The 27,913-nt window shown below is 36.3% G+C and overlaps 1 protein-coding gene across 1 annotated transcript; it reads left to right on the plus strand.

The window, feature by feature from the left end:
• Positions 1-1,485: 1,485 nt before the first annotated feature.
• On the plus strand, positions 1,486-27,907 carry LOC113235771 (NFX1-type zinc finger-containing protein 1-like). Its single transcript, XM_026471666.1, has 23 exons — positions 1,486-1,564; positions 6,152-6,220; positions 9,939-10,079; positions 10,347-10,963; positions 11,226-11,451; positions 12,009-12,054; positions 12,438-12,663; positions 14,395-14,568; positions 14,642-15,637; positions 15,731-15,883; positions 15,958-16,105; positions 17,133-17,216; positions 17,508-17,776; positions 17,888-18,034; positions 18,151-18,325; positions 19,645-19,787; positions 20,443-20,597; positions 21,226-21,415; positions 22,096-22,221; positions 24,459-24,581; positions 25,384-25,601; positions 26,512-26,795; positions 27,032-27,907. The coding sequence occupies exons 2-23, from the start codon at positions 6,190-6,192 to the stop codon at positions 27,760-27,762; spliced, it is 5,403 nt and encodes a 1,800-aa protein (XP_026327451.1). The 5' UTR covers positions 1,486-1,564; positions 6,152-6,189; the 3' UTR covers positions 27,763-27,907.
• Positions 27,908-27,913: the final 6 nt, after the last annotated feature.

Genomic DNA, 27,913 nt, shown 5'->3' on the forward strand with positions numbered 1-27,913 from the left:
TGAGCTTGCTCACAATAAATAAATTCAATATTAAGCATCAGATGTTTATTTTAAGAAAAATATGAGATGTGCGACTTACTCAATCCCAGATAACGTCTTAAAAGTTATAGGAAAAACAAACAAACAACACAAAACAGAGACGATTTTTGCGCGCAATTCTTCGACACTCGTAATCTGCGTAAACTAAACGTTTCACATTATGCCATAAGAACGCACTTGATGGTAATACACATGGTAGCGGTTTTTCCGGACTAACTCTTGTTTACATCACACACAAACCACGTTGCATTTCGTGGGAAACTAGAACGTATGCGCGATGTCAGTGGAACGCAGACGCAATACGCAAGGTGGACTGATGATCTACCAATCACGCGATATGATACCCGTCTCTACTCGTACCCTGCCACCAAATAGATCTAAAATGCATATTTTCTGCGCATACGTCATTGTTCAAATGGTTGCCGGTACCTGTGGCACGTGTAGTGCATGTCAAAGACCTTTGGATCAAACTTGGTTACCGCAATTAAATAAAAAATAAGAATATAGGAATTTTTTGTTTATTTTTGTAGTGATTTGGGTTCAGTTTCGGATATAGAATGATCTCTGTAAATATGGCGAGAATGCAAATCATCACATTGTACAGATAGCAGTTTCCTTCAATACTTTGCGTATAGGTTCATCACCTAAAACAGATAAAAATAAATTAATAAATGATAACATATACTGGTAGAATAATGAAATAAGTATTAATGATAGCAGTGCCAGAGTGCCAAGAATGAAAAGGAACACATGATATTTGTTTTGCAAAATTTCAGCCTAACCTGTCCTCAGGTTTAAATTGAGACGCACATAACCTCAACGAATTAGTAGCCTTAAAATTTTTCCTTCGAAGATTTTTTTCTCACAGTTTCTTCTCTTGGTTCTTTAGGGAATAAATGTATTACCGTATTTTTGCAATCAACTGCTGCACAGAGGGTCATAATGAAAAATTATTTCTCAAAGACTTTGTTTGTTTACAAAACCACTGACAAATTATAGCTATAGCTGTCAAAACCGAACTCTCTACAGTGGTGACATCTGGAAGGAGCAATAGGCAGTATAACAGTATAACGTCTGGCACGGTATGCTAGAAGACGTCAGTTCGAATCCGGTCGGATCGAAGGAATTTTTTCTGAGTGTTCGATCTTTGTATTAATAATTATAACAAACTATAATTTTATTTTATTAATTGCTGTTTTTCATTTGGTGTTTACGCTACTTTAGGCTATCACAGCTAAAACTCGACTACATTTGGCTACTAAGGTTGTGAAAAATGGCGACATTGGACTCAGCGTTGTTGGCAACACTGATCAGTATTTATGATCAGTGTTTCCCAGCATGTATCATAGACAGTTCTCTTGTCAGCGTATCGGCGTAAAGTTGCAGTAATATCACATTCTAGAATCCTACAAATACCTGTATTTTGTGTCTAATCTAATTAGTACTGAATTTGTAGTGAAATAAGTCCGTCGAACCGTCGAATTTTAGAAGAATTTTTTTGGAGTACACATTGCCGACAATTATGGTATGTATTTTCATTACTAAGTGTACACGGCGCACCGTAGGCTGAACCTGATATTGTTAACACAAAGAACAGACATTTTGTCGCGTCTACTCGTAAAAGTGCAAGTACTGCAGTTGAATTTTTTGGTATCAACGATCGGAATTATACGCAAGCAAGCACACAAATTACGTTTACCTACATTTCGAGATGAAAAATTGATTTATATTTCTGCATACAAAACACTACACAGCTTGGTCACTTTATAATAGTTTTTGAAGAATAGAAAACAAAAACTTGTAAGCTTTTGTTTAGACATGAAAATATACCATCTAATCTATATCTAACCCTATTTCGCCAGATTAAAAACGAGAGGCAATGTTGCTTGTTAACCATTGATATCGAACACAAAAACTATGGAATTTATGTACGTAAAAGTAATACTTAGCTAGATTAATTTTATATGACTGTTAATTATTAAGACAATTTTGAAATAGGTACCTAGTTTTGAAAACTGATCCAAATTAAAACGTCAGGAACACTTGTACGATGTTTATTCTTCCAATCAATTTATAATATTCTTTATTATCCACCTTTCTTTACATTAATAATTACGGTACGCCTTCCACATTACCCTTGGTGTTGTGTATTTGACATTCTTAGGTCGTGAACAATAATAATCTCTTTTTTCGCTTTTTAATAAGAAAAATTAACTCTGAACCAAAAATGAACGAACGATTGCATCATCGAATAAAATAATGTGAGTGAGCGTATAAAAGTCAAATGCACAACTCGGCTAGTCAGTTAATTTGTTTGTGATTAAATTACAATTCTTAAATAGTATTTCTTTTTTTTTAAATATGAACCAATTACACAGTAATGTCAATAATATAACATAATTCTTTTGAATAATCTAACACTAGGTATATTTCTATTAGCCGGGACGGAGGTAATTTCCTACGGGCCGTCTCCCTGCTGCAGGATTTCGATCACTTTAACCGCGATTTAATTGTTATGAAAACTACATAAACATAAAGCCTGTAGTTTTGTTAGATCCATACGAAAGGGGAAGGCACCCCTTATTATATCCTGATTTTTAATTTTTCACTAATCGCCGTTAATGCAACTAAGTCACATTACTTGGATTCACGGAGTAGCAAGGTAGGTACATAACTTACTTAAATTTTATTAATCTGTCTTAATTATGTGCAAGCATTATGTATGTATGCACGTTTTATAACAAGTGTTATAAATAATCTAAACACCGATTAGTGTTAGAGGCTACATTAAGTTGGAAGATTATTCATACATATTATAAATAATAGTCGTTAACGTACAGGTATGGATTTGTGATTAGATTACAGGTATAATCTAATCTTTGTGTGGGTAGGTAGAGACGAATATACGTCATTACAAGGTTGCTATATTTTATTTTTTCATTTAAATCAGGAGGATTATTGTATAACTTTATATATGGACTTACATATATAATATAAAAACTGAACAACTAATCTACACGAAATGCACTTGTTGACGACGACGTGTGCGGCGCAATCAGGGGTCTACTCTTGATCTCCGTCCGACATCCGTCCAATACAATTACTGCCAAATAAGCAATACTTGACCAAATGAAAAGACGCGTGATGCGAATGAAGCTTCATATTGGATACTTGTCTTATAATTTTGTCGAATATTACTTATTTGACAGTAATTTTTTCGGACGGAAGTCTGACTGGTGTCATGTAACCTGTCTCGGTATCGCCGATATACAACACCCTTCGGCGAAAACTCCTCCTTCATGAAGATCGACAGATGTTCGGTCTCATTACAAACTACAAACGAATAAATTCACGTTGTGGCGGGGATACAACCGCTCGACCTCCAGGATGTATTTGGTTTTTAGTTTGATATACTCCACCTTTAAAATTTAAAATATATGTATAAGCACTGTAAACTGGGGCGTAGCTTAGGATGCGTAGCGAGAGGTACTTTTATGAATATAAACTGGAATAATCTTCAAAACTTGGTTTATTGTATTCTTTCATATATTTTCTGATTCGGGTTACATTACGAACTCTCAAGATGTTCTATTCTTTCTTATTTCATTTTTCAAACACGTTCTAAATACAAAACTATATTCACTCAGCCAGTGATTTTACTCGTAGAGTAGAGCCTAGACTACAGTACCTAGGTACGTACAATATAATTTTACTTTTTTATAACTTTTCACGATACCTTCTAGTTTAACGCAATCAGATTAACACCCTGTATAGCGCTATGTTTGCCGCGAATGCGTGCCGGGGAATGCCACACATTAGTCCTTAGTGTAGTTCGCGGCGGGAAATCGGCACGAAGGCGGCCGGTGTGACACCAAAAGCGTCACGCCACATTTCATTTTCAACACTAATAAAGAAAGGACCATGCCACTGTCAGATAGTGATGAAGAAATAATAATTCGTGAAAATAAAAATGCCCAGTAAAACAGATAGAAAAAGAAGTTTCATGTTAATTATGTTAAGATTGTTCATAATAATGCACTTATACATAAGTTAAACAAAATAGTTGTTGTTATACAAATCTTAGATTGATACTTGTTATTTATTAAAATAAAAATGTCTAATTAGACTGATAGAAAAAGAAGCTTCAATTTAATTATATAGATTGTTAATAATAAAGTAAGTAGGTACAGTAGTTAAATGCAATTATTATTGTTGATTCTACAAATCTTAGATACCTATTATTTGTTATAATGAAAATGCCCAGTGAGTCTCACTGAAAAAGTAGTTCAAGTTAATTGTGTTAAGATTATTGAATTTTTTTTAATGTTTTTAAATAAACAATTTCTGATTATGGGAAATTTTTATTCAAAACCTTGTCCCAAAACTCAACGATAACCTGGGAACAGGATGTTGCCTAGTTTGTAACAATCCAGAAAAAACAATTATAAAATCGGATAGGAAATGAAACTATTTTTCCGGATTTAAGTCGCATATATTTGTTTTTTCAAACAAACCGACGTTTCGGGCCCTTTACAGGTCCCATGGTCACGGTTGACTGAGGTGGTACAGTCTTCAACCAGTTATGTCTAATATTGATGCTGGATGCTGCGAGAGGTCATTGAAATTAAAAAACAACCTAATTTTAACAGGGAAGATGGTTTCTCCGTACCACCAGTTGGGATCCAGTATTTCCTCTAATGAAAAATCGCAAACAGACATAAGACTTAAGACTCTGTGACTGTCCCTATCAACCTCTTGGTAATACGGGAAGGGTACTATAACCTGTGCAAACAAGCCCGCACAGGGACCTTTTCAGTCAGATCCTGGGGGTCTACTCCCGTGCTGTCAAATAATTGATTCTCAGCTTGCGCAATTTACGGTTGCCACCGCCGTTGACTTTATAGTCCACTACCAAATCTCCTTTATGGTGGCGAAGCTGTAGGCACGCTCACCTCCCGATGCCGTAGCGCCTCTCCAGTTCCCAGAAACCCACGCAGCTAGAGGGACCGGAGGATATCTAGCTCATCCTCTACTAGCTCTCCGGGTTCACGAGTCCTTTCACTTCCGTTTTTCCCTTGCTTGCGTTGGCTGGGTACACGGCGTAGAAATCTGCCTTCCGCGCAAAGGCGTTCACGAGTCTTCCGCTTTACGTTGAGAGACTTGCGCGGAGCCTTGCCATTATTTTGGTTGTAGAGGACGCGTGCATCATCTACTCCGTGATTGGCCAGTGGTGCTGTCCTCCGCAACGTTCCCTGTTGCTTGCGTGGAAATATCAAGCTTGCTAGATATCAAACTCACGCAACGTAAAGAAATCCAACGCAAAGCAAGCGGCCGGCGCAAGCGAGCGATTCGTGCACAGTCCTGCCTGCGCTTACGAGACAGACCTTTGCGTATGCGCGAAGCGAGTCACGCAAGCAAACGAACAACGCAAGTCAAAGAATCGTGAACCGGAGTGCCGGAGATGCCGATCGCAGTGGCCTGCGATAAGGTCCGAACATAGCTTCCGACTTGAAAGGGCAACTCACGTGTCCCGCGCGTCTCCTTTCCTTATGACTTCGTCTAGACCATAGAGATAAGGTCTAGACCGACTGCTTGCCGAAGGAGGCGCAATCAATGATGCGCTGTTTGCACCAAGTCGACTGTCGCCTCCGCCGAAAAAACCAAGTCGAAATCACGTCAGTGTGTTTAAAGTCGTCACTACGAATCGCTTCCTAGCTTCACTGTTTTTATATAATTTATAAGACGCGTTGCAAGCGAAGATATCCAAGTGATTAATAATAATCAAGATGCCATATTAACTAAACTATTTCTATTTAAAAATCCAAGATGCCATTTAGAATTAGACCAATGCGACGCAACAATTTGCCTCTTATTTTTTTATTGCTGAGTTTTAGTTAAAATAGTAATAGGTTACAATAATTACACGCCCGGGGTCGATAATGGAGCCTACCCGCACTACGTACCATTATGCCTTTCCTGTATGTCTGGTGCGCGTGGGCAACAATCGGCGAGCACCCTGCGGCGATTGGCAAATCCTTTCACCACGATGGCAAGCATTATAGTCTTTGCCATGGATAGATAAGAAGAATAACGATGTGATTATTTGTTCCAGGTACCAAACCAGCTACACAATAGATAAATACAGAAACAATGGGTGACGAATTTCGTCGTTTTCGTCAAGGTAACTAAATGAATCTTGAAATCGAACATGATCGACCAATAAGTAAACCAGAATGTTTTAGCAATAATCTATAAATTATATTATGTAGAACCTATTCAAACTGATTGTAGTTGTAAGTAAAATATCATTCGCAATTCTTTTAACGTAGTTTTTTCATTCTCGTCAAGATTATTACAAAATTTTTACCACTGAAATGTAAATAAATTATTTAGGTTTCTGTAATTTTTACCTATTTATATTGCCAGAAATAAGAGTACCTTTTTTCAATAATTCTACTAAAAGCTGCAGTCTGTCACGCATGGTAGCAAATTTTTTGTTATGGAAAACAAATAGCCACGAAATGCATAACAATTTAAAAGTTCACCATAGTAATAGTGTAAAGTAACAGTCATGATGCATAGGTCATGGTTTGAGCAATCTAATTGGTCGGATAAATTTTCATAGTAAGTGGTTTAGGAATTGAAGTTTCAGAAAGAAAAAAAATTGTAGTATTCGAATTTAATATGTGTACATATTACACATCCTCCTTTAATATGTGTACATATTACATACCTCCATCTATGAAGGTGGAACCTGAAAAGCAGCAGGCAGTAGTGCTGAGGTTCCATCCTTTTCATTGGCACTAGAGTCCACATTTCCGAAGCTCTTTATTGTTAACAATTTTATTGTAAATGTGCTTATGAATAAATGTCTTATTATTATTATATCTAATGTAATAAGAAGGCGACTTATTAAAAATCGAATAAAAATATCAAACTGATTACTCGGTACACCAATATACGATACGAGATGATGAAATCATACGGCTAAGCCTGTACTTAGTCAAATATTCATTGATGATTTGATTAATGAATTATTAATGATTTTGAGATAAATACACACACCACCACATTTAGCGAAACGTAGGGTTTTTCAAAAGTGTAGTCGTTCATATTACTTTTTTTTGGTCTAAATTGAAAATAAAAAATTAGTCGACTACTAAAAACGAGTCATTTTTCCATTAATTGCAAAAAATATAATAATAATGAATATTAAATTGTTTAAATGTCTAAACATTTCATTTGTTTCTGCTTTGTCATAAAATCTAAAAAGAATGCATTTAGTTATATTGTATGTATATAATATTTGGTTATTGGTTTAATTCCGATTTTTTCAATAAAGGTTAAGTCGGTATTAAGTCGATGTTAAAAATATGAATGTATTAGAAAAAAATAGAGATGGAGTATATCTCTATTTTTTAACCGATTTCAAAAAAAAGGAGGAGGTTTTCAATTCGACTGTATTTTTTTTATGTATATTACGCGATAACTTTTTTATTATTTTTTAAATAGGATTTGATGATTCTTCTTTTGTTGGAAAGAGGGTACCTCAGGATTGGTCCCATTTAAATTTGAAGATAATACTCCACCTCTAAAAGTGGCAAACTAGGTGATACGATAAATCCAGTTTCGTGCACTTTCCAGTAACCGATTTAAAAAAAACTTGGCAAATAGATGTAATTCCACGAACTTTTGAGGTCGGTTTTTTTAGTACTTTGTACTGAGATTATTATTAAAAATATTAAATATACATATATGTAATATAATATTAATTTAGTACCAGTATAGCTCCTTGTGAAAGAGTTCGTCCAGGGAAGTACTGCCACCTTTCCTATTTCTGCCGCCAAGCAGGAATGTCAGCATTACTGTGTTCCGGTTTTGAAGGGTAAGGGTGCTGGAGAAATTACGGGCACATGAAACTTGTGAACTTATGTCTCAGGGTGACGGGCGCAGGGCAGTGCCCCTCAGATCTTAGCGATTTAAAGCTCTGAGTGGCACACAACTGTTATGGACAGGCGTGTAGCTTACCATCATGCGCACGACTTGTTCATTCCGTCACTCGATATTATAAAAAAAGTAACTATTTTATATTGTCGTTTTTTTGTTCCGCTAACAGTATTACTTATATGCAATCGAGCATCGTGTTTATAAGTGGCCTAATAGGAACGAGATTTTAAGACCTTATGTAATAATTGCATACAATACTTTTTCTACGTGTAAATTAAAATAATGAAACACAAGCAATATTTAATGTATATTTTGTTAACAATCCAGGACAACAAACTCAAACGAAAGGAAAACAATACGCTACAAAACAAAAATAACTAAAGAGATACGATAATAGTGTATTTTCTAGTTCATTGTAAAATTCAGATTATAAGTACTGTCGTCTAATTTATTATATGTTAATTAGAATCTAATATTGATATGTTGTTTTCAATTTTGAGAAAAATGACATTTATGTTGGATTCTGCATTCGGACCTTAAAGACTATTTATTTTTTCCATCCTCTAAGATTCGGACACGCCACTGCTGTCAGGTTTTAGACATTTTTTTTTCATAAGGCCCGAAAGGTTTATTGGGAAGATTTTGTGCTCTCCAGTTACCTTTCGACCTATATTATACACTTTTTTTTTTGTAGATTTTTGATTTGCTAAATAAGTGGAGTTTAATGCATGGACACAGAAAATTGCAGCTTCGGAGAAATGTCCTTATAGTTTAACCTATCAAGAGTCAGTAGGGAGTTTGAGTAGCATCATATTTGATATTTTAAATTGTTTATATACATATAGTTCTTTTTTGTCAATGGTTACGCCTTTGTGCCTGTTATGTAACATTTTGAGACATTATTTAATAAAATATTATTAATAATTTTACAAATACATGTTGTGACATTATTCAGTTCAGGAACACAGCGACACGTTTAAGAAAACTCTTTTAATTAGCAAAAATATAACGTTCTTTTTTAAACTCATTATAGTTTCTTCACTCAAGTTAAAAGAAACTTGTTTGTCAAAGCAAGGTGGTAACTCAAAAACACAATTGGTCGCTCTATTGAATCCAAATTCTATAGTAAATTGGTTGCAACGAGCACTTGCCTCGGGCAATACCGCACCTTTTCTTCTTCACGCCAGAAACGAGTGATAATGGCAGTGGACTAGGCGGATCTTTATTTTTTACGTCACTAATGAACACGGTGAATAGCATCCATATAGGATGGTTGGATACAGGTTATCCCAAAACTCAACTCCAAGCGGGCACCGAGCGAGAGGCCAGGTTGTATAAGTTTTGGTAATAGTAAAATAAAAAACCCATGTCAGTTAAGTGATAATAGACATATTTTTGAAAATATTGAAAATCTACACCATTGGGTTCTCTCATCACAATTTTTCAAATTTTGCAGTGTTTTTTTTAAAGTAGTCCTAGTAATTAGCAAAAAAAAATAGCAAAAGGACCACATTACAAAATAATTATAACTTTTTTTATAACAAATAAAAGACCTCAAAAGTTTGTGGAATCACATATATTTGTCAAGTTATACTGAAATATAAAATAAAGCACAGAATATAAAAATAACTTACCAGACAGCAACATCAGTTAGCTGGTCTCTCAAACTAAGAAATTCTCTTTACCTTAAGTACCAACTCTACGAAATTCAGCCAAGAGCACTACCAAGAACACTGAGAACCAATTTAGAATAGTTCGTTTCACAAATTATCCCTACCGAGAATCGAACCGATTGGGCCACCGACCTTGTCAGATTTGGTTGAAGGGCTTAGGCCGTTTCAACGGTTAAATCGTTAACTGGCTTACGACACGAGCTCGCTTATCTTTTTTATACAATTCCTATAAATATATCTAATTAGTAACTATTTATTACTATTGGTAATTTACGCTAGGTCCACCACGACCGAATGGCAGAGGCGGACAATACAGAAATAATTGGAGGCAGCGTGACACGAACAACGGACCGCAGTCAGAGGAAGCGCAAGCGCAGCGTGGTCGTTTTCAAGGACGACATTACAACCAACAAGGAAACAGTACGCATTAAAATTAAACCAAATATTTGCAAATATTCCATATTCATATTATATCTGTGGCTCGGTACAGTCAAGAGCACATCAAGCTTGACGCGCTCTTTGCCCTGTAGAAGAGCGTAAGAAGAGAGTAAATTACCAACAACAACAAAACAGTGCGCATTACACTTACATTAAGTAGTTGCAAAAAATAAGACCAAGAAATGAGTAGGTAGGTACGTACTTCTTTATTTCGAAAATTATAAAATTATTTTAACATTTGATTCGCAGGACCTCTTGAACAAAATGAGAGACAAGACTCTCGTGAAAGACAACATCCAAATAACAGGAGTCAAAATCATCAGAACCAAACTCGCGTTATGGGTTTCAGGCTTTTGGAAACTTTAGCACAAGCAGACATTGAAGAGGTTATCGTTAAAATAAACAGTAGCAAAGACTCATTTATTAACCTCTTGAATAACATAAACCCCAAGGATGAATCCAATCACAACATGTTTGTACTGATCATGGAATTGTTATCCAAAGTTTCCTTGTCTACATTCGTACAACTAAAGTTGACATTGCTGCTCAAAGTATGTGACTCAGATTTCATCGGACTATTTGAAATGTATTTGATGAACTTGCCAACAGTAACCAGAAAAACAAGAAACAAGTTGTACTGGGACAACCAAGAACGTTTTTGGTTAAACTTTTCAACATTTTGTGAATGCGTGATAAACATTTCGCCTTCGACGGCTACGCTTAAATTAAAATCATTGATAGATAGCATTTCTAAATTCTGTATAGCGGAGTTGACTGAGAGGCATGGACTTGTTTTATCAGAAGAAACCAAACTGAAGATATCTTCTTTACGACAGAGGTTGGTTTTCCGTGAAGACGAAGAAAAGGTAAGTGATAGTGTTGTCTATTACTTATGTACTTTGATATTTGATGTTGCATTTCTGTTCCCGCAAACGGACGCAAAAGGTAGTTGGATCACCTCTATTGCACCTACATTTAACGTACATAATAATTATGATCTTGTAACTTTTCACATATACTTACAAAAAACAGCATTATTAGTAGTTACGCGTAGACTGATAGACTCATATACTTGTAAACTGTATGTCCCAAATGCGAGTATTAGTAAGTACGTTCAATGTGCTGCAGACAAAGAAACAGAGACCACAATATCTGTTTGGTGAAGATGAAGAACCACCGCAAAACTTCAGAGAATTGAGCGTAGTGCCTACTCTCGAGGACCTATTGGATAGTCGGCCGGCATTTCTGCGGCCCAACATCGTAAGAGGCAAGTACCGCGACATGGAACACTACCTTGACGTCCAGTTCCGCTTGTTGCGTGAAGACTGCTTCGGACCTCTCCGTGATGGAATCAGTAAGTCGTTGAGGCATCCTATTGACTTCGGTTAGGTCTAGAGCATTTTAAGAAGATTTAAATTGTTCTCTATGCCTTTTGCTATAAGAACGGTCCAAATTGTCAAGCTTGATGTACTCCTAACTATAAAAGCCAATTGTGAACTAATTGAAGTGAAAATAGTGTATGAATTTATAGATTATTTGACATTTCTGTGAAATATGAATAGTGAGAAAATAGATACAGTACTAACTAACGATACGACTTGAATGATCCGTTACAGTAAAAGCTTCTAACATCAGAATAAAAAATGTTTCATCTACAAGACGGACCCACTTATCATTATCACATAAAAGTCATAAAAATAATACGAAGTACGCGAGACAATTTATGTATGTGAAATTCTATAACTCTCCTACTTAACACAAACAAGTTGTCGACTAAATTTGATTTGTAGAATGTAACACCTCGCTTGAAAAGTTGTCATTTTGCAGATTTGGTGTGTGTTATTTATTACACCAATGATGCATTATTTTGATACGAATACTACGTATTTGATTAATTTGCTTTAATTTCAGATCAATTTTTAGCAGATCCTAAAAGAAAAAAGTTTGACAATATAAAGTAAGTGTACGTTTAATTTTATCACCATAACCATAAACCTACGTTTCAACGACAGATCTAGAATAATAGAAAGCGTAATCCTATGTCTGTGGTTTCAACAACTCTGGAACAATACAAACTTTGGGGTAAGCGAATTTTCAAAGTGTTGACACAGCGACTTCAAGTTACCAAAATGCACATTACGTACTTTACAGGCTGTAAGCTGCAAAAGTAATTAGTTATATTTCAACCCTATCCGACAGTCACGTTGGAACAGTAATGTTAAGGCCCTTGCAAAGGCTCAGTTCCTTTGTATATATGGATCATATGTATGGTACTCAACCTTATGCTTGAGATGAAATCTTGTATAATTGTTAAGCATTTTTATTATTTAACTATTTCAGAGTTTATCACGATGTTACATTTTTCGAGCCATACATTTCAAAGACTAAAATTGGTTCTGTGATTAAGTTAGATGAAAAGACAAACAAGAGATTCAAAAGAATAAACTGGACGCACAGTAAGAGATTCATATTTGGCTCACTGTTGTTGTTCACGAAGGATAATTGCAGAAGTTTTCTCACAGCTACTATTCTTGACCGAGACGTGAAACTCTTAAACAAAGGAATGGTAAGTTACCTTTCACTCACTAATTAGGGTAAGGCGTGACGGGCGTAATTTTGTGAGCTCTGAGTCGCGTTTTTTGAATTGTATAGTTTTCGTTGGACTGGAATTCGGTTAAGGCGCCAGAAGAACGTAGATATTTTATTCAGTTGCTTTTAAGCGCTTGTACGGGTGTTTGTGTCATACAGTGTAATAGATCCATAAAAAGTGTGCATTTATGAAGCAGTAGATGATGTTTGTTGGTAATTCAATTATGTTAGAAAAACAAAAAGAAGCTGGCTTCAATATGGAAAGATTAAAGTTTCATATACTATATGAAAGTTTATTTGCGGTGTAATAATATTTATTTCTCATAAGAATTCACTTACATGAGAAATTTCACATCCATATTTGTCAAAATTCGGGTTTTATAGCATAAACATTCACATACCTACACTAAACTTATTTTGTAATATGTATAACTAATTTACAAATTACGAAGACATGAATTACTACTAAAAACACATGACATTAAATTCATAGACTACAATTTATGTATACTATCACATAAGAAGGTAGTGTAAGTATGGTCTATTTTAATTTTTAGAAGTCCGAAAGTAGGGCAGAAATTTATTCGGTTTCCAAACTTAACTAATATAGAAGTGAGTGCATCTGGAAGCGAACATTCAGATCAATTTGTTAAATACTACCATATGCCAATGAATGTTTACCTCGCTTCTCTACACCCGCACAAAAAGGCAGACAACTCATTTTCCGTCGTCGTATGGCACAAACCGGATTTTAACGAATGCAGTGTAAATTAGGCGACGCAAAAAACGCGACTCACAACTCAAAAGATTACGCTCGTCTGACCTCGCCCTAAGTACAACTGAATGACTACCTAAATCCTGTAGGTACTTGTCTAGATAGGTAAGTACGGTTATTTTAGGTAGATAGGTAAGCTACCTGATATATTGAACATAACCTAAGGGCAGTGTTGGGCGTTAATCAATTAAATTTAAAATCAGTTTTGTAATTGACTAAAATACCAATTTCAATTAACACCAATTGCAGTTAAACCATTAATTGCACGTTGCAATTAATTTATTCGAATTGATGTATGTTAATTATAATTCGCAATTACATCAATTGCGAATATTTTTTTAATTACTAAGAAACAATTAAATCCGAAACTACGGAAAATAGCTTCATCTATTCTCTAAGATGAAATCGAAGTCCAAAAATGTAAATAAAAGGTGATAAATACCAAAAAAAAAATTTGTTCCTACACCGTCGTGAGCAGCAGTTGAACGGTTGTTTTCTTTTGCAACAATGACAAATCTGCCGAAGAGCCACAAATTGCCCGACAGTATATTTGAAAAGAGAGTTGTGTTAAAATGCAACCTCAACTATTATAAGGAATAAGCAATCTGTAATAGTAATAACGTTTCCAATTGTGTTTAATAAATTTTTTTGATAATAAATATTAGTCTTTTAATTGCTACATACAATACATGTTATATTTCTTTCAATACATTTGTTCTAGCTGACACCATGCCACGCCCTATAAATTTATCATAATTGTCAGTTTTAATCGTTAATTTTTAATCAAAAACATTGTAAAGATTGAAAATTGATTTGTATACGCCAAATAACAATTGGTTAATCGTTAGTTGCGACCACAGCAGTTAAGAATTAATTTATTGTTAATTGTGAGAGTGCAAATATTGTTTAAGTAACGTGTTTATTCTTTTCTAGATACCAATTTCTATCGTGGACCTTGGTGTTAGTGAGAATCTTTATAACAACGACAAGTATATCATGATCGAAAGCGAGGTTTACTTCGAGGCTTACATTCATGTCTTAAAAGCACTACAGGATTCCACATTTCCACAGCATTTAGCAATGAGCAAATACATCGTACATGTGGACGTAAGTTATGCCAAATTACCATTTTATGCACTTGATTGTTCTAGTTTGTCTACGATATCATTGCATTTTTTAGCCTGAACCAAACCCGCCATCTTACTTAAATCAAGCCACTGATTTCAAAATCGAGCTTGAAGATTCAAGAAAAACTATTTTCAAACCTCTATGTGAAGAAACATGGCCATCGGAAGAAGACTTGGGTTTGAACAAAAGTCAGTACGAAGCATACAAATTGGCACTGACTCACGAATTTGCTGTCGTTCAGGGACCACCGGGCACTGGTAAAACTTTTTTGGGAGTGAAGGTGGCAAAAACATTGATTGAAAATGTTGGACCAAGATTTGGCTGTCTCTTGCTGATTATATGCTACACCAATCATGCTCTAGATCAGTTTCTAGAAGCCATATTACCTTTGACAAATTCTATTGCACGAATTGGCGGGCAATCTCGCAACGAAGCAATGGAGAAAATCAACATCAACAAATTGAGACTCCAAGCAACAAGAAAATTCCCACAAACAAACCGTCTTTATTACGAACAAATGCAGAATTTGAAATGTGCCGTGAACAAAGTGCAATATGCTCAAAACCGTCTTCATTATCTACAAGAAGGACTAATGAGCTTCAACAGCTTAAAAGACCACATTCCTGAAGTTAGAGTTTTAGGCGAATACTATACTACACACAGAAGACATATAAAAACTGATCCTTTGAGGCATTGGCTATTTGAGAACATGGAATTTGTTGAGTTTCAAACCATTATCGAAGAAGAAAATGGAAATCAAGACCCAGCAGACCAGCAAGTTGGTCAAAATGCTTTTGTCAATTATGAAGAGGAAGAAGAGCATGAAAGGACGAACTTTATTTTGGACGAATTCGATTACGACAATGACGACGAAAATAGCTTTTTGGTTGATGAACGAATCAAAGTTAGTTTTTCTATTGAAGACACAAAAAAAAAACTGAATGATGCGATTATTGTTTACAAGAAATTGGACATTACTAATATACAAAAACAACAGGAGATGCAACGACAGATGATCGAGTTGAAATCGTCTTTGAACCTGTTCAGCGTAAGATTATAATAATTAATACTTTGGCCGTATTTTTTATTGGTTTTTATTGTAAAGTGGAATATAGTTGCAATTATTTATAACGTATTACAGGAGATGTCAACGTCAAGAAATCGGGAGATTCGTTTGCGAATCATAAATGGAATGGACTTAGCAATTATCCCTCTTGCCGACCGTTGGACCCTGTACTTCAGATGGGCTGCAGTCATTTTAAATAAGATCAGAGCAAATATGCAACCGTTACAGGTATGTAATTAACTGCAAATACTTGCACGAAACATATTACTAAATAAGTTTAAATTAATTTTGTTTAATTGTAGATGGAATTGAAGGAAGCTAATACTGCTTTCGAAGAGGCAAGAATAATTACTGACTTGCAAGTTTTGAAAGGAATCAAGGTGGTCGGCATGACGACCAGTGGTGCCGCTAGATTACGGAAACTGCTTCAAACGCTAGCTCCTTCTATTGGTAATTTTTATATAACTATTACAGTCCGAATATTACCGCTTACATAGTTGTAGTAACGTCATTAGCTTAGTTTTTATTTGTTTTGTTATTCGAAACTGATGTCAACGATTTCTTATAACCTGTTCAAGAGTAGATAATCGAAAGTTTTTCATTAGATCATAAGTATAGATGTTAATATACAGGGTTATTGTAAAATATCAACAACCTCGCAGGACTATATTGCTAACATCATAAACAACAACAATAATTGTTCCTTGGCTTTTAATAATTCATCAGATTATACTTTCGTACAACAATAAAAATATTTAATGATCGCCCTAAACAGTATGAAGCAAAACGTAGGAGCGGGGCATATTTGAACTTACAACCTTACTAAATACCAAATACAGATATAAAAAGTGTCAGATGGTACAACAAAAATTTAAAAGATTATTTCTGGTTTTATTGTGTTTTGTAAAAAGACATGGAACAAAAATTGTTGTCTAAGACGTTAGGAATGTACTCCTGCCGTCCTGCGAGGTTGTTAGAGCGCGTTCCCATTAAGTCGTAACGTTTTATTTATCGTTGGACGACTTTCGCTTCTAGCCTGTTCCCATATCACGACTGTCTGTCGTGACCTTGTCGTGGACTTTTTTTTATCGTTGAACGACAATCATGTCTAGCTGTCCCCACTAGATCGTGACGACAATTTATCGATTCACGGCAGCCGCCTTGTTGTTTACATTCATGAGACACAGACAAATAACATGTGACGACAATAGTTGTCGTCATATTTTTATTGTGACGTTTTCTTTATCGTGGGACGAGTGTTGTTCTAGCTCTTCCCATTGCCTTGACAGTCTGTTGTCGTAATTTCAACTTTTTATCGTGTTGTGCTATACGTGAACAACTCCAATTAAATATACAAGCCACGACACATTAAAATGCACGACTAATCTGTCGTCACGTCAAAGTGGGAATGCAGCCTTAGTATTTTATAAATAACCTTGTGTAAGTATTATAAAACAAACTCTGTTTTAAATTTCAGTGATTATTGAAGAGGCGGCGGAAGTTTTAGAACAGCACATCGTCACTGCACTTACCGAGCACTGCAAGCACTTGATCCTAATCGGTAATAATGTTAATTTTCTCGCAAATGAGGCATGGATAGAAGGATAGAAATGCTAACAACCAAATATCTTCCAGTAAAGGGATACGCGTTTTCTTCGTTTCCCTAAGTCCACAATCTTGCATTGGGGTATTTATACTCCCCCGCAATATATTTTATCTGGTTCTATGAACCTTCTCAACCACCCAGATTTTCGTGGTATGTCTGCTTTTGCCGTTAAAGTATACAAGATAACAAATTGTAACTGATACATTGTATGGCTCTTACGTGTATAAAGAAACCAATCATTTACAGGTGACCACCAACAGTTGCGTCCTTCGGCGGCGCACATGCGATTGGCGCGGCACTTTAACATTGAGATATCATTGTTCGAGCGCATGATCACTAACGGGATTCACAGTCGGCGACTGCGCGTGCAGCATCGCATGAGGCCCGAGTTCGCGGAGCTCATTTGTCCACACATCTACACCGACCTCGAAAACCATCCCTCGGTCCGACATTTCCCCTCAATTCGTGGCATGACTGATGACTTGTTCTTCATGACTCACAACTTCAAAGAAGAGGTAATAAGTAATAGTTTCGTATTTTTAAGATAAACGTGAATTAGGTGCGTGCCACCCCAAAATATCCCTAATTTTAAAATGAGTCTGAATGTCGTTTTTTTATCGTTTTAGCAAGTGGATGATAGTTCGAGTCGAACGAACCAAAAAGAAGGCGATCTAATTCTTGGCCTCGCCAACTACCTGATGCAACAGGGCTACCAACCTGAAGAAATTACAATTCTTGCAGCTTACTCTGGCCAAATGTTCTACATGAGAAAGGTAAATGTTGTCTTATATCGTGCACAAAAGTTAAATTGGTACGTCGAAAACTGGTTCTTATTTTTTAATCATAAGATAGCATCCACATGGACATTGACAGAAAAATTGTTTTTCAGCAACGCGGTCATTACTTGCATCTGTCGAAAGTGAAAATTACCGTGTTGGATAATTATCAAGGCGAAGAATGCAAAATCATACTGCTATCTCTCGTGAGAAACAACAATGATAACAAAATTGGGTTTTTGGGGACGGAGAACAGAGTTTGTGTTGCGCTCTCAAGAGCAAGAGAAGGTAACATCGATTGATACATGATTTCTATTATTTGCGTCTGTTTTGTTGTTCAGAAAATAAGATAATAAGGCTCCGGGATTCATAAGTAGATTTAAGTTCATTTCAGGTATGAAACTGCACTTAGAACGCAATAACGTGGTGAACGTCACCAAGATGTTCAAACGAGACTCTCTCTTTGTTGCTATGGATTGCGTGCGGAAGCTCGCCACAGTAATTTTCATTAGCGATAAGTTAAAACTTGATCATGAGTGCTGTTACTTTCTTGTTTTAAATATTAATATAACATTTAATTTTAATATTTAGACAGTATTTTGCGTTTTGGATTTTGATTTTATTTCGAGAAGCGTCGGACTGTCATAAGACCATCAATCTAAAAAGGGCCGACAAAAAACCGTTGGGCCTTGTTAGCCGTTGCGGGCCTCATTACATAAAGTTAAAATAAAATTATTATGTACCTATTAAGTTTACGTTACGTGTACCTAACCTACATTGATACCTTGAAAAAGGATAATTGAAATGTCTTCAGTTGAATTATAATACAACCGATGTCCTTATTACCCATGCCGCATTATTATGCGGCATTATTATTAGGCCTAAAGTATTTTTGAAATGATACAATCTTGTCGAAAGTTATTGAATTGTTGCTTACTTTCAATATCTTACTTAAAAATCTCTAATTTTGCTTGATAGAAACAAAGTTTGAGATTGTTTTGTTACGCTGAAAAATTCAATAATTTTGTTTAAAATATTGAGTGTCATTGATCATATTCAGTTTTATAGGATTGAGTTATATATGAAGTTTGGTACCTGATACGTTTTATTCCTGATAAGGTGTATAGTTGCGACCAATGACCTAGTTACTATATGGGCCTTATTTGACATACGATGTTTTAATAAAACCCAAACTAAGGGATTTTTAATGTAACAAAACGTAGGAATAATTATATTATTAAAACATAAAAAATGTACTTGATGTTATTTGCGTGATAGTTTAGTTACTGCAAGACTTTATATCATACAAATAAGTTAGGTGGGCTTCATTTGCTGAGGCTCTTTTCTTGAAGACCTTACCACATCGAAGCTTTTCGTTCATCACAGCAATCTCTACTTAAGCCATTGCTAATTTAAAAAGTGTTTTGTCAAACTTTTTGCTTCATAGTTAGAGAGAAGAAATAACAAATGAATACAACAAGTATTCATATGGTATTTCTTAATATGACGAGGCCCGACCTCAGACCACCATTAGAAGACGTGTAGTTACGAGTTGAATAATTGTAGTAGATGCTTAAATATTTTATTATTGTTGATTATTATTACAGGCCTTTACATATTAGGCAATATTGATATGTTAAAGAAGAATTCAGAAATTTGGCGGAAAATCGGAAATACACTAGAAGAAAATGTGTCTGTAGGATCACAGTTGATATTAAAGTGTGAAATGCACCCGACGCAAATAACAACGGTAAGCAATACAAAAAATTTAAACCCTCTTTTGCTTATTTATAGTTTTTCATGTAGTTTATTAGTTGCATGGCCGTAACCATCTTCTTAGAAGAAAACCGTGCTCATTAGTTGAACGCATATGGGTCGATATACAAAAATATCGTACATACCAAACAAGTATGCAAGTAAGTAGTAAGTATCATAGGTACCTATATGATACTAAATTAAAACTAATTTTAACCGACTTGAAGAAAAGGAGAAGGTTCTCAATTCGACTGTATTTTTTGTGTGTACGTTACGCGATTACTCAGACATTTGTAAATCGATTTCGATGGTTCTTTGTTGGTTTTTTCTTGGAAAGGGTAGTGGTCTCATTCAAATTTCAAGAAAATATTCCACCTCTTAAGAGTGGCAAATTAGGGGATGAATCCGGTTTATTGGACTTCACCTATTTTCCGTTAACGGATTTCAATAAAACTTGGCAAATAGGTGTACCATAAACTCATGAGGTCGGTTTTATTTTAATTAAAAAGTCATAATTATTTTGAAAAAGGATTTCTTCCATAAACGAGATTTTACCTTTTGGTAGGTCAATGCTTTTTACGGTGTCGAGAGTAAAGAGTTTTTATTTTTCACAAGCACACACTGATTTGGAACTTTTAAAACAATTAAAGATCACATCAGCCGAAGACTTCAGTAACAAAGCGCCGGAAGGCGGATGTCTTCTGAAGTGCAACTTCAACTTGCCATGTGGGCACCGATGCCCCCTCGTCTGCCATGGCTACGATCGAGGCCACGTCAATACAAAGTGCAATTTGAAATGCGAAAGGTAACCTGCTAGTGTAGGCACAAAAACTCAAAATTGTAGGGCGCGTTCCCATTATGTCGTGACGACAGATAGACATGCAGTTTAAACTGTCATGGCTTGTATATTTAAATGAAGTTGTTCACACATCATACACATTACATCACACACGATTAACTGTCGTTCACGACTTTTTGGCGTTACGACGACCGATTGTCGTGACAATTGGAAGAGCTAAAACGACAGTCGTCCGATGATAAATAAAACGTGACGATAAAAATTTGACGACTGATAACCGCAGCTTCAAACGATTCTGTCGTGCAAACGACAAGGCGGCTGCCGTGAACTAATAAAGTCTCGCCACGCGATCTAGTGAGAACGATCTAGTCGTTCAATGACAAAATAGACGTCCATTACAGTCACGACCTTTGTACAACGATAAATAAAACGTTACGACATCATGAGAACGCGCCCTAATATCGTCAACGTTATTAAGCTCCATAAGCATTAGTTTTTTAAAGCGAGGTCCTCCAGGGTCGGGGTTCAAAGATTACGTCCATTATACTCAATTATGATACCGTCATTTAGCTATACCTATAATAGGATAGAATATCCCTTAATGTTGTGTATTAATTAATGATTATCTTCTCAGAGTGCTCTGCGATTTGGGGCACGTATGTCCGTTGATCTGTTCAACGACTTGCAAGCCTTGCGAGCGACTGGTGGAGAAGACATTACCCTGCGGCCATAGGATGCGCGTATATTGCCACCAGGACCCTAGTGACCCTGCCGTCCGATGCCTTACCACTGTCACCGTCACCCTGCCAAATTGTAAACACGAGGTCGGTTGTAATTACAACATCAGTAAAATATCTTCACATAATATACATTATAGACCGGTGCCTACTGAATCATACGGTTTACTTTCGTTAATAATCTCAAACAAAACTCAAAGCATCTGCCATTCTTTTTGTACGTGTAATCTGCGGGCCAACTGTTCGCAGAAGACAATTAACACCCTGCGCATTCAGTACAACAACGCATTTAGAGTGTTGCTGGGGTTGCCACGGTAGTGTAGCGCATCAGACATGTTCGCAGAAGCTCACATGGATGCCTTTCTTGCCATTCTTAGAAAGAGAGCTGGCTCGTTGCTAAGCCGTATCCGTGGCAGCTCAAAGGACATTCTTCGTGTCTTCATGTTGAGTGTGTGCGTTGAGTTTGTATGTTGAGTGTGTACGTTACTGATTACTGTGATTAGTAGGGTTGACTGCCCGATCATGCTTCATTGCATACGTCTACATTCGCTTTTAATTTGAGGACTATGTTCTTTATTTTTTGTTTTCCATGTTGGTAGATCCTGATGGGACTCCATACATAATTGTGATACTATTATAAGATTATGGACTATATTTGTCTAAAATAAATGAATTTTTATTTGATTTGAAAACAAAATCACGGTGTGGGACGATTATCCGTCTTCCTGATTTTCAAAATCAGACAATTGCCAATTTTAATGTTACAGACCAAGAAACCATGTTACTTGGAAATTGGGGCAGTGAAGTGTCCGGTGCCCTGCAAGCACCGAGTCAAGTGTGGCCACGGGTGTCGCTTCAAATGCCACGTCACCGATGATCCGGACCACGAGAAGGTAATTTTTTTTCACCTCACTAGCTAGGAAAGGCTTTCTTTCTCATTAGAAATCTCCTCGCAAAAGCACGCTAGAGTGGAAAAGGTTTTTGAAATTCGAATTTGGACTGTGGTGAACATAACTTTTCCTTTCGATGAAAGAAAAAAGAAGTGCCACGTTCAACTAGGCGGTTTGTCTTACATTACTTATATATGTAATATAAATCCGTTGCCATATTTTATTCTTATTATTATTGACATTAAATTGACAATGATAACTAATTGTGTTTATTAAATTATTTTAATTCGTCGAAGAACTGAAACAATTTCAATAATCACTCAATCACACAAAATAAAAGCACAAGCAATAATAAAAAAAAATGATGAGGTGTAAATTCAGAACACATCTGGAGATAAACTTTTTCTTTTAATTAAGAAAACTGATGTTCAATTGTTTTTTTTTTTTCATCTAACATTTTCCTCGCTTTAGTGCGATGAAAAGTTGTGTGTTTCGCTCGGCAGCAAAGTTGTTTTGCGTCTCGTGCCTTGAAACCCTTGCTACGCTCAGGAATCTATTTTTCTTATCTTCTATTAATCTTAGCTTCCTTACTTGCTCAGGTTTCAATACAAGCACTCGCGTCAAACAACAACTTTGCAACCTTGCATAAATAAGATACCACGTGACAAGACGAACAAAGTGGTAAGCGATATGCCTGTCCATTGCAGTTGCAATGCCACATTAAATCGCAAAGATCTGTGCCTCTACCATAAGATTACAGTGACAGCTATCGATAGCGACAGCGTAAAATGTTTGTATACAAAATGTTGTTTCTTCATGTGACCGCTAGAGGCGCTGTATAAATTGCCACACAAAATCGTGAAGTAATTTACGCAGTCGTCGCTAGCGACAACTCAGCGTTCGGCTTCGGGCTTCTAATAGACTCTAGTTTGTGATTTCTTATTTACAGCCTAACAATAAAACTAAAACCGATTAGAGGAATTGTAGATCTCGTTTTGCTGATCCCAGATAGTATATAAATATAGTTAGTAACTGAATTTCGCTAAAAATGTCGATTACGTTAGTTAGGATAAGGAGGGCTTATATGTGGATGTGGTTATGTGGCCTTAATACACCAAGGAAAGGTGGGATGTATTAAGTGCAACGTAAACTTAATAAAAATAAATTGCAATTTCCTCGAAATTAATTTTTCTACACTGTAGCTAAAATTCATTAAGAAGAAATAGAAGGAAGGAAAAGAAGGTAAAATTAAAAAAATGTTTCTGTCGGACATAAAGATTTCGTCGTTTGTAACCATCGAGTATATAACGAGAAATAGAGACGAAATAAGAGCCATATATTCCTGGTAACACATTAGCGATACAGCTCTTATAAATATCAACTCCCGTTTGCACTGAAATATAGACAGGCCAACTACTGCCCTGTGTGTACGTCTCCGTATATTCCAAAGAATATTCTGTATTTATTGTAATAAAGATCATATCTCTAACAATGCCGTGCTGTTCTATTCGGTGGTGTGGGAAAAACAGCAAAACATCTAATTACAAAACAAACGGAATCACATTGCATCGGTAATTAAATGTGTAATTTTGCAATTTTCGTCTATTATAGCAAAGCTCAAGTTAACTGGTCGATTTGAAGTGAAACAGTTGACGGGTGTCGTCAATGGGTGTCCATTGACGACACCCGGTTGGACGAATAATGGTCCGATGATTATTCAAATGAAACAAGTTCGGCTATTTGTTACTTACTTTTAAAAATAAAGTAATGTCTCTTTGAAGCAAAATGTCCTATACACAATATTTAAATTACTACCATTCCGAGTCACATAATGGTGGGACACCCTGTTAGTCCTTATTATCTAAACCTTTTTAATGGATATCATCTTCTATCTTTGGTAAATAATAATGGTCCCCTTTTAACACTTTACTCCTTCGATTATGATAAAGTTATTGTGGCGTACAAGAAACCAAAACCTTTCTTAAATTGGTCCTACCGGGAGTCAAACCGTTGCACCAGAGAGAGAGGTCGTCAGTAACGTCAATATGATAACGTTAATAATTCAGTTTTGTTTTTCATTTACAACTCATATAAGCCTAATCTGCCCTCGTAACGAAAAAACGCACAGCTATGCGTACTTTATACAGCAGTTGTACCTTCTTTCGTTCCGAGGGCAGTAATGGTGTCGGTGAAGAATATTTTACCTATTTAACTGAACACCTTTTGTTGTTTTTTTGCAGTATGTATGCATAAAACCTTGTGCTAAAGCGAAGAAAGAGTGCACTGCTAACTTAGACGGTGATCGCGGGGACCATCAGTGCCAGAGACAGTGCTACGAAGAATGCGACTACTGCACGTTTGAGGTGAGTTCAATTTAACATTTATGCATAAGAAACCTGTACACACCGACGAACATGGCTTAGTGACGTAACGTTCTAAAAGTCTCTTTATTAGATTACTTCATCGGCACAAGTTGGAAAAGTAATTTTTTACGCCATTTTTCGATTTCAGTCTCTAATGTCATAACATCGTTAGAGCATACCTTCTCAAAAATCTCCTACCGTCACGTCTCCTACTGTCACATTTCCTTTCGTCGGTAATGTGATTCAACAACAATAGAGAACAGAAACTGTGGTATGATTTTGTTTATGCATGAACAATACATTACCTAAATGCCTAACACAATTGCGCCTGAGCAAAAACAAAAGGCAATTTTTATATGTTAGCCACTAGATAGCGAAAACAAAAACTACGTATAGAATTTTCTTACCTAATATAAGAACACCGAGATATCGAAGGTGGAAATTGGAAATGTCGTAGGGGGACATTTTTACGTAAGGGAAAATGACCTTACGACAAAATGTCTCTTAGGACATTTCAAATTTCCGCCGTCAATATAAGAGTAATAATTTCGTCGACATTGCAGTTAGGAGCATTTTCCATTACGACAAAATATTTCTTACGACATTTCAAATTTTCACCATCGATACGTTTCTTTTGCGCCGGGAATGGATCAAATTTGGTTCTTCTCCTTTGAATTATAATATTAATGTGAAATGTACTATGTTTTTCTGTTCACTATTAATTACTAGTGAGATTCTTCTAGTAAGTAACTGTAACAGCATCACACTTGCTTGTCGAAATACCCACACGAGTCGTCTACAGGAACGGTGCGAGCGGAAGTGTCTTCACGGCGCATGCCGTCACCGCTGCGGCGAGCCGTGCAGCCGGCCGCCGTGCAACGTGCGATGCACCCACGTGCTCCGCTGCGGCCACGCCTGCCGCGGCCTCTGCGGGGAGCCCTGTCCGGACGTCTGCCAGAATTGCCGGCCCGACCAGTTCCCCAAGGACATCCTCGGCGACGACCTCGAAGAAGACGACAGGCAAGCCCGTAACTTAAAGCCTCAAAAGGCAAAACTCGACCGATTTCCATTAATATTTCGAGAGTAGGCAGTAGGTAGATAGGTACTTACGTTACGTCTGATTTATCACATTCGCAAAAGCCGGGTTTTCACTATATGAGTACACTCGTATAGTGAAAAGTACGCTACTCGTAGCGTGTAAACACGTGATCCGAGCGGACTCGATCACGCTCGGACGCGGTTCTATTCTTACGAGTATACTCGGATCATTTTATGAAACTAAAATGCCGCCAACTAAGAAAAAGTGGAATGAGCGTGACTCTATGAGATTTTAAACGTGTTTTTATCTTTCTCTTCCACTTCTCGAAAAAAAATATTTGAAGCACTCAGTTGGTTACATCTTAAAATCCATTTTCTAATATAAATTTTCCTCTTGCTTCGAATTTTTCCCTTCCATGATTTTGTACTTCAGCCATGAACATATCTGCTACAACCTTGTAGCATGATTCTCATAGCTCATACACACCGCAGCAGTACATCAGTCGTCATCATCTTGATTGTGCAAGGAGATAATGCTACTTGGACGCGGATGAACTCGTAAGGTGTAAACCAAAATCCGAGTGAAGGACTCCTATACGATCTAACTCGTACAAGCGCATTTGGTCCGAGAGCACTCATAAAGTGAAAACCCGACTTAAATGAGCTGGATCCTGGGAACGTATTGTTATTGTACTGGTATTGTTGTAGTGTATTATAGTGTTTTTAGATGTATCGCTCCACAGGGTTTTTTTAAGTAAAAGTGGGGGCGCCAGGCTTAAGGAAACAAAATAAATAAATACATTTTAAACCTAAAATTAGGACCAGCGTTCTTAAGCCGAAGGTCAAGTATATTTTGTCCGTCCAACGTTGACATCAAAATCACATTTTACAGACTCATTCAACTACAAGATTGTCCACACGTTTTCGAAGTTGAGTTCCTGGACGGTTTAATCAGAACAAATTACGACGAGGTAAAAATACCCGCATGTCCATTGTGTCGAAAACCAATTATAAATACGTACCGATACAAAGACCGAATCAACACAATGTTTAAAGAAGTCATCGACCCGATAAAACAACGAGTGTATGGCACCGAAGAAAAAATAAATGAGGAAAAGAAAGCGCTGGTTTTGAAACTTGATGAATTCCAAATTACCCATGCAAAGGCTTTAGCAGGTTAGTCTATGATCTTAGGGGGTTGTTTTTATTAACCATGATGAAACTTCAACATTCTTTTTGACTATCAAAATGTCCATTTCCTATACAAACCTACATCAATTATTTCAAGATTTGTATATAATTCAAAAAATGTGTCGATAGGAATTAAAAATAATCCTGTAACTGTAACCCTGGACATGATATATAATATTATTAAGTAAATATATACATAGATATTATGTTTTGAATTTCAGAACAACCATCTATAAAGAATGCACTACAAACTCTTCAGAAAGAAGTAAAAAATAAGAAGAAAGTATCACTAACAAATCTGCAAATGCTATGTCTTTATCTTAACATACTAGACATGATTGGAGAAAAATACCAAAAATACAAAGAAGCTAGATTAACGGTACTTGAAGAAGAACTGTACGATCTTGTCAAAAGTGTATGCCAAATTTTATCCGAAAATGTACATAAAATAAGCCAACAGCTTCAAAAAGACATGTTGAATGAGATAAAAAGGATGAATTCCACAATTCAATTATCGAAGATTCTCAGCCATGCTTTGTATTTGGCGTCAAAAGATAATCCTAACGTCAAAAAGGCGGCCAATGAAGCGAAATCGACAGTCTTAATTTGGAGCGTGTACAAAGAAGAAGAAAGCTTAAAAGTTCTAAAACAGCTGCAAGATGCTGTTAAAGTTTCTGGTATCGTTAGTAAAGAAGAGCGCGCTATGATAGTCCAAGCTATAGGTTTGAAACAGGGTCATTGGTTCAAATGTAAGAATGGCCATTTTTATTGCATAGGAGAGTGTGGTGGAGCTATGCAGCGAGGCATTTGCCCGGAATGCGGCGCTGCAATAGGGGGTGTTAGCCATACACTGGACCCAGGGAACAGTCTTGCAAGCGAGATGGATGGTTCACAGTTCCCGGCTTGGTCCGATCAGTATAATAACATGGCCAATTTTAATTTTGATTTTTAATCAGTAAATAAATAATGGCAATAATCTTATATAAAATTCAAACTGGGGGTCTGAAAACATAACCGCCGAGGCAAAAAAATAACGGACGATTAAAAACTTTTTTTATATTGATAAAATCACTGGACCTTATGCTATTGTTTTATTTCTTGTC

This window comes from Hyposmocoma kahamanoa, unplaced genomic scaffold, assembly GCF_003589595.1.
Source record: "Hyposmocoma kahamanoa isolate Upper Pololo Valley unplaced genomic scaffold, ASM358959v1 88, whole genome shotgun sequence".
Lineage (NCBI taxonomy): Eukaryota > Metazoa > Arthropoda > Insecta > Lepidoptera > Cosmopterigidae > Hyposmocoma > Hyposmocoma kahamanoa.